At 45.2% G+C, this 14,233-nt stretch overlaps 1 protein-coding gene across 2 annotated transcripts in view; it reads left to right on the top strand.

Moving 5' to 3' along the window:
- The first annotated feature begins 6,887 nt into the window (after window positions 1-6,887).
- pik3r3b (phosphoinositide-3-kinase, regulatory subunit 3b (gamma)) overlaps window positions 6,888-14,233 on the top strand; it is a 163,909-nt gene continuing 156,563 nt past the window's right edge. Inside the window, exons 1-2 of one of the 2 annotated variants that reach the window (XM_035176540.2) lie at window positions 6,888-7,080; window positions 7,426-8,496. In XM_035176540.2, the coding sequence (XP_035032431.1) occupies window positions 8,145-8,496 (352 nt within the window). In that variant the 5' untranslated portion in view covers window positions 6,888-7,080; window positions 7,426-8,144. Of the gene's footprint in view, window positions 7,081-7,417; window positions 8,497-14,233 lie in introns of both variants that reach the window. The other variant, XM_035176538.2, reaches the window with a different exon arrangement.

The raw sequence follows: 14,233 nt of genomic DNA, 5'->3' as shown, positions 1-14,233 counted from the left end.
CTGCTGTCAGGAGTCTGTGAGGTGATGTCTGTTTCCGTTAATCCAGCTTCTTCTGTAGAAATAAAAACACCCTGAACGATGTAAATCTGGAGCGCGACATGTCAGCGAACTGAGAGAAACCAAAGACGCCTTTTCCACTGTTTACATCTCACAGCAGATACAACGTGTCCCTGCTTCCATTGTGTGTTGGAATAGATCAGCATGAAAACCAGTTGTTAGACATTCAGCACAGATATAATTTACTGTGAGAAAACTAAATATGAACCCACAGGCTTTTTGTGTCAACATGACAGAACCCAGGTCAGGCATCCAAATCTAAAACGTGTTTTCACTACATGCAGCTGAGTAATTGCTTTTGTTCAACAGAGTTTTTGGGCCAAGTTGAAGAAAAAGAAAATCCGTAAATCAGAATATGAGAATAAAAGTCGTAATTTTGAGAGAATAAAGTTAAAATATTTGCAGGTGTAGAGGTGTAAGTTTAGAAGAAAAGAGTTTTTAGGCTACGTGTCATTTTACAGGATGAATATCAGATGATCAGTGTGTTGACTGCGTTAAAATGAGGAATGTGCAGCTTCTTGTTTATTATATCTTCGTATAAGTTTCATAAATAACATAATAATGGTCTAAAACTGAGTCTATTCTAAAAAAACTACATGGACTTGGACAAAGTGTGGGGGTGGTCGACTGAGGTTATAGAACATTATTATTATTATTATTATTATTATTATTATTATTATTATTATTATTATTATTATTATTATTATTATTATTATTATATATGTGGTTGCATCTGTGTGATATTCAAAGACATTTCATAGATTCACAATCTGATTGGTTCAAGATGTTGGATCCAGAAGTCGTGGAACTACAGGTTCTCTGTTTATCTATTTGCATAAAATCACGACTTCAACCACATAAAATAGAGGTGAAGTAAAATTATAACTTTTATTTCTACCACTTGTACTTTCAACCTTTTGAAAGCTCAGAATTAGTTTCCTTGGTCAAAATGCCCCAAATACTCTGTGGTGTTAATATTTCTTGCTCTCGCTGCTGTGCTTCTTTTAATGTCACAGTTGATCTTCTCCTTGTACAATGTGATGAAACAAATAAATGAGAAAAAGACAGAAATAGGACGAGGTTGTAATAAAGCAGATGATTCTTGTATGATGTGTGTTTCAGGGAGAATAAGACATGTAACCAAACCGGTGCTCGTTGGACTCTGCGCTCGTACCAGAGCCTGCAGCACAAACACAATCCCTCAGATTAAAGTCTGTAATCCTCCAGGTGCTTTCACATTGGGAACAAACATGGCGGAGGGTTTTCCACCAAACCAGGTGTTTCTGGACATTTACATTCTCCCTGCTCCGGCTCTCTGCAAATTCTAAAGGCATGTTTGCTCGCGATAAGAAAAACAAATGTTCCCTGCAGTAATATGGGGAGTAATTGAATTGACAACATGGCGAGGTCTAATCTGGTGTGTTTCTCCAGGCGTGGCAGAGGAGCGACGTGCCGAGCGAGCTCATGATGGAGGAAACGCTCCTGGGCCACCAATGAGCTCTTGACCCCTGCTGCTCACTGGAGCACGTCCTAACAGCACAGAGAAGGTTATATAAATGAGGTGAGTGTGCGTGTCTGTGCATGTGTGTGCGTGTGTGTGCGTGTGTGTGCGTGTGTGGATCCACGGGTTATTGGTGCGTCTGTGAAAACATCTCGTTACTGCTGCCAGATGCGTGTTGCAGTGAGGTTGTGCGCTCGCACACGCTGATGAGGACACACATGTAGACAGGATGAAAGCGAGGGTCATGACGGGTCGGTAAAGGCCGTGTACGAGTGCTGCCTCCCACACACACACACACACACACACACACACACACACACACGCACACACACACACACACACACACACACACACACATGCACTTACAGGGGGATGATGTGCACTCTGACCCTGTCTGGTTGCCGTGACGATGACTGAGCTAAATACAGTAATAGAAGAAATAAACCGATCTTTGTTGTCTGTGTGAGGACGGAGGAGCGAACTGTCACGTTAACGTCTTGTCCAATGAAATAACTCGACACTGAGGTGATAAACAAACATCACACACACTGTCAGTGGGATTTAACAGCTTTGTTTATTAGAACTGATTTTTATTGTTCAGGTTCTAAAAATTAACGTTTCTTTTATCATAATCTTAACGTTGCTTTAACTCCTGTTTTAATATCTGTAATATGTTGAACCTTTTTCATGTAAAGCACCTGAAGCTGCAGGTCATTTTATTACTATTGTTTTTATTATGACCTGGTTTTTACGCCGTCAGTAACATTAATAAATACTTTAGTGTTGAAGGTATTTGTTATTTATAGGATTTGATATGATGCAGCTGTAGCTTGTTAGCTGAGAAGAATCCAACCGTTGGATGCTTCGACACATTTATATTCGAAGGAGCCTTTAAACTTTGGACAGTGGTCTCGGTCTTCGGCTGCAGCCTCTGAAGGACGCAGCCCCTGAATTGAGACGAATGCATTGTCCCGTCTGCCCTGAAGAAATAACGCTGCTCAGAGGATTTATTATAACGTCTCGTCTTCTCAATGCAATTATGGCCGGAGCTCCGGGCGAATGACAAACCCACGTTTGCTTCATCTACTTTTTGTTCTTCCTTTTCACTTTTTTCATTTACACAGTTATTTGTCCATTTATTGTTGCTGCAAACTGAAAAGGATTCATTTAAAAATAGCCGACTGATTTTGTAACTGTGCCCAATCTCATAAATCACATCTGTTTATATGGAAATCAAACACAGTTCATAGCTCCACATGATTTCTATGTGTTCAAAGCCACAGAGCAGCAACAATCACAGATCATTCTGACAGAGTGATCGTCTGTAGAGTGAGAAGATGGCAGAGTTGTGTGGATGTGAATCTGACCCTCGTCCTCCCTGGTGACGCCTCTCAGCCTCTCAGCCGCTCAGCCGCCGTCGTCATGGTGCCAACACGTCTTCATTAACACAGGTAGATAACACTGGCTTTGCTCTGGGGGGGGGGGAAGCACAGGAAGGAATCATTCAAATCAGGAATGAACATAGAAACAACAACTACAACATGTCAGGAGAACAGTGAAGGGGAAACAATGGTTTATTGTTTATTCAGCAGGAATCAGTTTGTATTAAAAGGTTTTCTCACCTGAGTCTGAACTAAGCTTCATGTCTTTGTTCCATTGTTTCATTTGATCTGTTAGTTTGGTTCATCTTCACCTACGTGAGCAATATATTTACATTGTCTTTCTAAACCAATGGAGACAATGAATGAACCTGTTCACTGCGTTCATTTCTTTGCCTCTGTCACATCATTTGTTTTACTACCAGTGAAATGAACGTCCTCGGGGTTCAAACATTTTATCGTCGGAGGTGAAGACTGCAGCTGCTTCTTCTTCGTCTTCTTCTTCTTCTTCTTCTTCGTCTTCTTCTTCTTCTTCTTCTTCTTCTTCTTCTATTGTTTAATTCTGTCTCTACTTCCTGTGATTGGTCCAAAAGTCCAAACTATCCAACAAAGTGTTTTCACTGCAAACCAACAGAACCAGGTTCAGTTTGATCCAGACCCAGAACTCCTCTTCTGCTCTGAGGAACCGTTCACACCTGATGTTCAGGTTCAGTGGATTTGTCAATAGTAACTGAGATGCATGACTGTGACGTGTTGTCAGCTGATGTGAGTGAACATGTGAACACTGTGCTCAACACTTGCTGAACTTGGTGTTTGTGTCTTCGAGCAGCTCAGAGTCGACCTCAGGTTGACTCTTTGTGTTACTGGTTCTGATGAACATCATCAAAACTCTGTTAATAACATGAAGCCTCTTCTCAAAGCGATCTGTGATCTCTGGAGTCCAACACTACTGCTCAGTTCTCTCAGTCCTGCTTTGACTTTGTCTTTTGTTTCTCAGTCCTAACGTTTAGGGATGGATTCTTTCCAGTGAGCTCAATATTATGAGAGACATGTCTCTATGCAGACATAAAGAGTGAAGGGTCAAATTGAAATGAGCTCAGCTTTCTGCAGCTTCCTTTAAAACGCTGCTTCATTTATTGGCCTGAGAAGATGATCGAGTCGTATCATTGTAATAAGAAACTGTAATATTTATCTAGGATCATCACATGGTCGTATTACCATAGTGTGGGGGAAGATGTCATTGTTGTTATAGCCTGTATTTACACTCAACAACAAGAATGTTGATACACACACGCCTTTCTCACCAGGAAATGCAATTTGATCCAAGTCCAAACAGTCGACCACCGTAACGAGGGACGATCAGTGTCTACAACAAACATCCCCTCGGTGGGACGCGCTGCAGACAGGCTGTTTGCATGTGCAGGATAATTAAACGCTTCCAATGTGACGGAGGATGATGGCGCCTGTATCATCTGACACATTTAATCTGGGGCAACTAGCCTCCGTCTCCTCTGGGAAGTCTCGCTCTCCTCTGATTGGCACGTCGCTACGAGAGATAAGACAAAGAGGAAGTCGAGAGCCACGAAGAAAGACAATCGTCCCCGTCTGACACCGAGACACAAGCATGACTAAACATCCGTATTATCCCCGTTACATCTCCTGCATTTGTCAACATGTTCCTTATTGATTTCTGTCGCTTTACATTTGCATGTGTGGCAGCGTGCGACACTCAGAGTAGCTGAGAGGGAAGAACGACGTGAAGAGACAGGAGGAGAGGACGATGCTGTGGTGACACCTCTGGGACAAGATATGATGCATTTGAACCAGATGCTTCCAAATTCTGCAAAATCATAATCACATCAAACTGCTGGAGTCAAACTTTAAACAGTTAAAGGAGTCGTCGAGGATAAATGTCCTAAACTGCAAGAACGATTGATGACGAACGTCCCTTACAACTTTCAACTTTTCTTATTCTGTTTCTGCATCAAGAGTAAATCAATTTGATTGGTGACTCTGCTCGTCACTTCTGCAGCCTCACGATCCATATTCACCAAAATATAAACTAATGTCGGCTACAAATGGGACATAACTATTAATTAATTTACCCACATTCTTGACAGCACTAAGAAACCAGAATCTGGTTCATATATCCCAGAAGGGAAGTGCAGCACGTCGTCCATCTTTATTTACAGTTTTTGGGCTTAATTAACCTACAATAAGTTTCCATGTTAAAAAAGAGCAGGATTATATTGCAGTTGTAATAATCCCTCATTGTTACAGTGCATGTTCAATTTTAAATGTTGTGACAAACGGTTGATTTTATAACTGCATTTTTCACAAATGAAACTCTTTTCATATTTAGTTTTGAAGGTTATGAGTGTAGCTGTGATATCAGTTTCATGTGCAGGATTCACTAGATCAGCAGGAACACGAGAGGGAATCAGAGACTCTGAGAACTCTTCAGTTTGAGGAGCACACGTATCCATCAAGTGTCTCTGGTTAAACACCTGCAAACATCTGCAGACCGCAGGCGAGCGGCGCTCTGATCCTCCCAGGCTTCGCTTTTTGTCTTTTCATGCTCATCTGCCTGATAATAATTTGTGCTGTGGGTTTAATTAGTTTATTTTTCATTCTGCACACATTCCTAATAACATCAAGAGAGTTTAGTCAAGTGCGTCTGGTGAGAAAATGTATGAGATGGAAATAGCATCTTTATTTATATTCCAGTTCTTCTTTTTAGGACAAAGTATTTATGGAGATAGATCATTTAAAAGATGCTGAACATGAAAGAGGAAGATTTAATAAAATATGTGTGAAGTGTGGTAGGAAATATCACAAAATATTTCATATTAAACACACACAACCTTTGATACAGGTTATATATTAGAGTAAAAGAGAAACTTGGATATGTATTTATATAATAGAGAAAAGATGTTTAGCTGTCAGAAGATATCACTTTTATATCAATCTCCACCTCTCAACATATTTACTATTAAAAATCCTTTTAAAAATAAAAAGTATTTGATTTATTTTAACCGACACTTTTCTGTTTTGATCTGATTTGGTTTAGTTTTAGTGGATTTAACTCCTTCATGTCCTCTTTGCATTAATCTCATTTACCTCTTGTTTTACTTTTATTTGAATTTGAAAGTGAAACCAAAGTGTAAAAACAAGTAATAAATCACATTGTGTTTTTTAGATTAAAACATTTATTTAAACCTGTGGTGAATGGGTCGTTTTTTTATTTTATTTTTTCTTCTTTATAAAGAAGAATGCATGTAAAGATTTACTCCACCTCCTCCTCCTCCTCCTCCTCTCCTCCTCCTCCTCCTCCTGGAACATTCTGTGCCTGAATGCTTTCTGCAGCTCCACCTGATGACGCAGCAGTCTGCCACTGTCTGCTGCTACGTCATGTGAGCACGTCACACAACAACAGTCTGCAGCATCCTCCCGTCATCCACCTCTCCATCATCACCACCTCTCCACCTCCACCTCCTCTCCACCTCTCCATCACCACCTCTCCATCAGTACCACCTCCCCACCTCCACCTCCTCTCTCCATCACCTCCTCTCCATCAGTACCACTCCCCTCCACCACCTCTCCTCCCTCTGCTGTGAGTTGGTTGGAAGCACCTCCTGGTGTCTGTGCTTCTCCTCCAGGTCACAGAGTTGTTACATAATTCATCAGCTTCTCTGCAGCTTCTCCTCCTCAGTGACACCGACTGAGATCAGAACAAGAACCAAGTGACAGAAGCTGCAGAAGATAAAGAGTCAGAGTCAGAGTCAGAGTCAGAGTCTCAGTCTGAGTCTCAGTCTGAGTCTCAGTCTGAGTCTGAGTCTCAGTCTGTGCGTCACATGCGCCACACGCGTCTCCGCCGCCTCTCCGCCGCTGGCATAATTTGCAGACAGGAGGAAGAGGAGGAGGAGGAGGAGGAGGAGGGGTCTACTGACATCAGCACGGCTCTCTCCACAGCACCGAGCAGGCTGCCTGTCTGCGGGACCGGCCACGCCATCCATCCATCTCATCCTGACGGGGCTCCGCGGATGTCTGGGCTCGCTCTGCGGGGTTCGGGTCGTGTGGGAGCGGACGCTTTGGCACCGAGGCGCCGGCGCAGGAGACGAGCTGGTCGGTGCAGCTGCAGCGGTGAGTTAGCGACAGACAGACAGACAGACAGACAGACAGACAGACAGACAGCAGACAGCAGACAGACAGACAGCAGACTGACGCAGGGCGAGTTGAGTCGGGCACGTTGTCTGGCTCAACTTCAGATTCGCCTCGTCACGCTGCTTGTATCTGCTCCAGAGACAGAGGAGCAGCTTCTCACCACATTTCAACCCCTTGATTCTCTAAATCCTCTGATTCTCAAACGCCCATGTCTGTGTTTGTATCTGTGATGTGTAGAACAGACTCTCAGCTCTGTGTTCTCACTTTAAACCCTTTGAAGAAGTGTGTGAGGTTAATATTCCAACTTTAATTCAAGTTTTGCAGGAGCTCAGACGAGGAGGGGCGAAGCAGCACATTTCATTGAGGGGGTGCACTCAGGGACGCTCTGAATGAGAAGCCGAATTCTGCACTGCAGTGGATTTCCTCAGGTGTGTGTGTGCAGGCTCTGTCTCATTCATACCCCAACATCCTGCAGAGGCGTCGTTTGGAGGTCAGCCCGTCCTGCAGCCCCGTGCCACCCTCCAGGATCCAGACCGTCCAGACCGCCCAGCCTCCCCCCCTCGACCCCTTCCCCGTCTACTCCCCTCCATGCACCACACACACTTTGTGGAGGCTGGTCAGTCGTCTGCGTTAGTTTGATTCACAAAAGCCTGCGGGCCTCAGACTGTGGCTGTCGGGCTTCACACTGTGGATTTAACTGAAAGGACGTTTAACGGACGTCAGGACTGAAGCACAGACCGGACGACGGTTCTGCTCCGTTTGGACGACCTTTGCACGAGGAAAGTTGAACCTGCGCCTCAGGAGGCTGCAGAAGAAGAAAGGTGTCGAATTCCACCTCAGGGATCAGATTTTTATCATTTCCACTGTGTCACCCTCGTCAGCACGACGCAGCACATCTCAGGCGGAACCACAGGTTTCCCAGGTTCCCAGGTTTCGGTTGAGTTTCACCTCAGGGATTTTTAACCAACAGAGTTTCCGTTTGGTATTTTTCAAGACGTTTTATCTACAGCAGATTCTCAGGCATCCTATGAAATCCTGTCACCATGGCATCTGACAATTTCCAGTACCGGGCCATCTTTGAGTACAAGCGGGAGCGTGGCGATGACATCAACCTCCAGACGGGCGACCTGCTCACCGTCCCCAAGGCCTCGCTGATGGCGACGGCGGGGCTGGAGTACCAGGAGGGGGCCGAGCGGAGCCCCAAAGGCTGGCTGCACGGCACCAACGAGAGGACCAAGGAGAAGGGAGACTTCCCGGGGACGTTTGTGGAGTACGTCGGCGTGATGAGAGTCGGACTTCCTGTGGCTAAATCCTGGCCCAGGCCCGTGCCACCGACCCCTGGAGGGCAACAGACCGCCGTGGGCCCTCAACCGCCAGGAGCAGCTGCTGCTTCAGGTGAGTGCTGCCCCCTAAAGGATCCAAAGCATCATGACGTTTTGGTCTCTTGTTCTGTTTGCGAGTTTAAGACGAACTTGAGTTTTTCCTTGAAGACGCACAAACATCTCAAACTGCTGCACCGACACTAAGGCTGCGTTCGCACGGACACGTTTTCACTTACGCCTGCTACGTTTACGTCAAAAGAACTTTGCTGTTCTGGTTTTGATTGGTTCTCATCAGTCACATGACTCGACTACCAGCGGTGAATGCGGTGAGTGTACATCGCTGTTCCTCCGTCGTAGAGCAATCTACTTCCTGTTTACACCACATGACCAGAGTGGCTGAATGGTCATGTGACCTGTGTTTTCAGGTGGGTTAGTGTGGGCGGAGATTATTTCTGATACGGAGCTAAAACCCCCGACTCTTAGTTGTGACATGTACTTTTACAACTTGAATGTATTAATGTGAATGTAGCATAAAACGTTGTGTATTCGGGGGTTAGGGTTCACATGAGCTCCTGTTTTCTCCGACTGATTCTGAGGATTTTAATCTGGACAAACTCTTTCTGTCGTCAGGACTTTCTCTGTAGCGTGACGCTGCTGCTGTGATTGTGTGAATGAGTCTCGTTTCACGCCTCCAGGTGCCTGAGTCCCGGTTGCTATTTGTGTGGCTGTGTTGTGTTGGTTGTGTTTCCACTGTGAGAAATGAAAACAGTCAGTGTTCTTAGTCATCAGTGTCAGTGAGTCTGGTGTCGACAGATGTGATGAAGGAACATTTATCTGCAGTTAAAATGTTGGATTAACAAACAGACTCCAGAGCAGCAGTTTCAGAGACTTGTGACCCACATGAACTTGGACTAAGTTAAAGCAAGCAAAGGAAATTATCATTGTATTTGATTCCTGGGAGTCACATCCGGATCCCCCCTCGATGTCTCGAGTCCCTCTGAGGGTCCCGGCCCCTCGTTTGGGAGCCACTGCTCTAATGCAGTGGTTTTACACACTCAGACAAAATGGCTCCTCACCCAACATTAGTTCATTCTCTTAGTTTTGCTCAGTTTCTGGATGATTTGTGTTGTTGATCCAGTTGAAACACAACATAAATACAACAATTCTGTCTTTTATCAGTTTATTTTTATGACTCTGAGAAAGTGGGGAAAACGTGAAATTCCCCAAAAGACTGCATCTCTTAAATCCACACATTTAGACACTTTGATTAATAATATAAATAATTTCATCAAGACCCATGAACTGTTCTCTGAGAAATCACAGAAAGTGTTTCAATCTCTCATTGATGTTTGGATGAATTCTTTCCGACTCCTTCCTCCAAGTTTCATTTTGATCCGTCCACTAACAGTAAAACAAACACAGATGAAAATCTGTGTTTGAGCTGCATGACAGAAAAAAGTCTCACCTGAAAACATACATGACCATTAACATTGTTCATACGTGTGCTGGTGTAAAGAGGAAGCTATGAATGAAGAAGTGAGGATGCAGCCTGACGACTCCTTCAGTAAACACCTCGTCGGGTGTGTTTGGACGGGGAAGCTGCGTCGTCCATTGTGAAATCCATGAGCTCAGGAAGCAGCCGATCAATGAACGAGTTCCTCATTGACGCTGCAGTTCTCTGAATCATTCAGACATGTTGTGTCTCCTCTCTGCACCTGAGTCAGCGCTCCCATTTAGTCATCAGATGTTTATCTTCTATTCCAGTTAGAGGTTCAGGCTGAACGTTAGCGTGCAGGTTGTGTCTGTTCGGTGCTGCTGAATCTTATTTCTGTCTCTTTTCGATGATTAATTTAAAGCAGAAGTAGGAAGAGGAGGAACCGAGCCTGAGGTGTAAAAAGCCTTTTGAACCAGGCTGCATCACTTGGGAGTATTTTGGGAAAATGTAGGTGTTTGGAAATTTACATTTAGATGCTCACGGCGGTGAAATAACTCTCAGGTAAACATGTAAAGCCTTTATGTACTTTTACCTCGTGCATACAATCCCCAGATATAGAGCGATCGATAGTGGTGATAGTGGTGTTCTGCACAGCTCATATCCTGCCTGCAGGCTGCAGATGTGTCTGCTGCTCAGCTGATAACACTGATCAGCCAGCTCCGGTCCAAACGCCTTTAGAAACAGCCCTGTGTGAAACCAGCCCTGTGTGAAACCAGCAGCTCCCAGCAGCTCCTCTCTCTAGGTCCCAGTTTACTGGACGTCCTCTCAGAACGGGTCCCGTGGAGGTGAAGTCAGTGTGAATGATGTAGCTAATGGTCGTTAAGACGCTTTACTCATCAGGTTTGTGTTTGATACCTGGAAACAGAGAAACATTATTTCAATGTGTTTAATGTGTTTCATTCAATTTAAATGTTTTCCACCATCAATCACCTGATGTGTCTGTGATGCATTCAAAAAACATCAATACAACAATATTTTAATGTATCAGGGTTTAGTTTTTATGAGCAAACTGCAGCATAAACAATAGAAAATGAGGATTCACATCATCACACACACCTGCAGAACGAAACAGGTCGACATGTGAATCTAAAATGAATGAACAAAGGAACAGAAATCCTCTTGTGTGTAACTCACATCTCCCGGGTAGGAAGAAATTCAACATATGAACAAATTATCAAAACAAAAACACACAGAAACAGTCGAGAGATGAACAACATGAAAACCTGTCCACACACTTTTCAGACGTCAGAATAAACGAGTCCGGGTCGAGTCTGTAAACTGAGACGAGCGGAGAACCTGCTCACACGGAGCAGACTCCAGCTCAGGAAGCACATCTATCAACACACTAACTGGGAAACTGATGAAGTTAATCAGTTTGGAAAATATCTCAGAACTGATGGACACAATCATCAACAATCAGAAAATAAAGCAGATTTATCCTCTAAAGAGGAAGCACTCTGTCCAAATGTACATGAATCATCAGGTGTGTTTACGATGCAGCAGCTGCGTCGTCCTGTGATTCACGAGCTGCTGCGTGAACCCGGTGAGCAGCCGATCAATGACCGTATTTCTCATTGACGCTGCAGTTCTCAGAATCATTCAGACTTTCTGCGGCTCGCTGGCGACTCCTGCAGCTCTCTGTACCTGAGCTGCAGAACCATCTGTGTTTGGCTTTAATTCCTCTTCAAACCCTCAGTACATGTTGTTCCTGTGGGTTGTTTTTTTTTGATGATTAATTTGAGGCCGAGCACAAACAGATGGCGACGAGGAGAAATTTAACCCGAAATGCAAAAAGCGTTGCGAAACCCGCTGCCCCACTTAAAGAGCCTTTGTGACGGCTGCGGACTCTGATCAGCGTGTTACAGGGTGGTTCTCTCTGTCCGAGGCCTGGCTGCTGCTGCAGGGTGCGTTCAGATCTGCTGCCTTCATGGCTCTTCATTTGCTAAATAGGTCAGACGCAGAGCAATGTTCTCTCCTTCCTCCGCCGCCTCTCCGCTCTCTTTAATTGTCTGGCTGCCCGTCTGCTTTATGGGAGCGGGTTGAGTCTGTCTTATATAAATAACATCCGCACCACTCGGGTAAACAGCGCTCTCATTTCCATCTGTCCCTGCGCGCCGTGCCGATGCTTTTAGTTATAGTAATAGCTGAGCCACTCGTCCCTCCCTCCCTCGTTCCTCTCCTCCTCTCCCCATCCATCCATCTAATCCATCTCTCCAGCATCCTGCTGCCGCACAACGCTGTGTTTGTCCTGAATAATTGATTGGCTGCCGCACTGGTGGCCTGACATGCCACATTCCTGCAGTCACAAATCAGTAGTTTCTTAGGAGCAGGAGGAGGAGGAGGAGGAGGAGGAGGAAGAGGAGGAGGAGAGCAGCGAGGCCTGTGGGCAGAGGGAAGCTAACTCATCTGCTGCCTCCATCACGGCTGACACTCTGGAACGCCCTGCTCTGTTTTACTGCAGAGGGTGCTCTACTTGTCTCTACTCGGATTGATCAGGAAACTGTGGTCGATGTAAATAAACTCAGATATAAATCACAGAGTCAGTGAAGGAGCAGAGACTTGTTTAAAGTCAGGGTTGGACTAAAGGTTCCTGGATCTGTAGCAGTGAGAAGTTATTTCTACTAGTTGTTCGGTTGATCTCCTGCTTGGACATGTCAGGAATCACCAGTCGCACGAGTGGTTTAGTAGTTGTTTAGCGTGTGGATGTGGGGGAGGCAATAAATAAAATACCAATTTTACTGCAACGTCAGCAGGTTTTCTAAACGAGAGTAAACCGGCTAAAAAAGGTGAAGGTGGAAAACCTCGCTGTGTTGCATTTTGCACGATACAAAGACAACACCTCAACCGCACCATCGCCTGGAAGCTCAACGCCATCACAACGCCGTGCTGAGACAGTGCAGCCAGAAGCCGGAGCCCATCTCGTGTATTCACAGTTCTGGTTTTGGGCACGTTGACTCTCGTGGTTCGGTCTCTCATTAAACCTGTTTCCTGCTGCAGCTGCTCTGATCAACTTCTTCACTTCCTCCTTCAGAGTTTTATGAAGTTAGAAGAGTTGGAAATAACTCGGTGGTTCTCGCCCCAAAGCTGAGCAGCACTTCTCCCTGTGGTTCCTTTATTCTTTCTTTGTATCTCCTCGTCCTTTCTTCCTCTTCCTCTGCAGCCTCTCCTCTTCTTCAGGCTGATTCAATCAGGTGTGCTAGCTAATAGCTCTAACAGGGCTCAGGGCGCTAATCAATGTGTAACACTATCTGTCACCGTGTGGCTGCGAACGCTTCCAACCCGACGCCTCACCTTCCCCGAGGAGAGCGGCTCCATGCAGCTTTAATAATGACAGAGTGCTAATGAATCACTGATGTGCTGCTTGTCGAACTCGGACTACCTACAGAACTGTTGAGGTAATCAGAGTTCACACCGAAGCTCACGGGCTAATCGCACCCACCGCTCTGCTCCGCTGTGATAAAGCAGGCGAAGGCTTTTATCTGCAGATGAGGCCCCGTAGCTCCGTAGCTCTGTAGCTTTGTAGCTCTGTAGCTCCGTAGCTCTGTAGCTCCGTAGCTCTGTAGCTCTGTAGCTCCGTAGCTCTGTAGCTCCGTAGCTCTGTAGCTCTGTAGCTCCGTAGCTCCGTAGCTCTGTAGCCCCGTAGCTCCAGGGCTCCGTAGCTCCGTAGCTCTGTAGCTCTGTAGCTCTGTAGCTCTGTAGCTCTCCTCTCTCCGTCTCGCTTTCATGTCAACGAGAGATGCAATTAGATGTAGGAGGCGAGACGGCGGCGGCTCGTTCTCAGACTTTGATCATAAGAGTTTGGTCAAGTAAAGCAGTTGTGTCACAACGTCGCCGTGAAGAGATTTAGTGTCAGACAAGAACTGACGGAGCTGGATTCAAGTCGAGAGTTTTAACTCTTCAAAAAGCCATTTGAAGAAGTGAGGAGGCGACAGAATGTCCCGACAAAGACAGAAACACGACACATGCACAAGGCACAAGAAGAAAACTGAAAAATAATGAGCTGCGAGGGTTTTCAAACTTCTAGATCCAACATCATCCACAGTCCTGAAATATGTGATTCACTGTTTAAATTCAGTTTGCAGAAGAATCCTGCACAGGAGCAAACAAAGCATGTGTAAGAACCAGAGTAGATAACGAAGGACTGGAAGAACACAAACATCTCAGGATGGAGAAGAGGAGCCGTACACGTAGAAGATGAAGACGTCCACTTGGAAACACGAGGAGGTTCCAGATCTTTTGGTGATGAGGGCCGACGCCGGTGTGGATGAGCTGTAAACAACAACACTGATCTTTCCACAGCAGAGTTTATACGTCA

The sequence above is a fragment of the Hippoglossus stenolepis genome, chromosome 14, assembly GCF_022539355.2.
Source record: "Hippoglossus stenolepis isolate QCI-W04-F060 chromosome 14, HSTE1.2, whole genome shotgun sequence".
In the NCBI taxonomy this organism is placed as follows: Eukaryota; Metazoa; Chordata; class Actinopteri; order Pleuronectiformes; family Pleuronectidae; genus Hippoglossus; species Hippoglossus stenolepis.
Note: the sequence above shows the minus strand (reverse complement) of the source record. Positions and strands in the feature narration are given on the sequence as shown.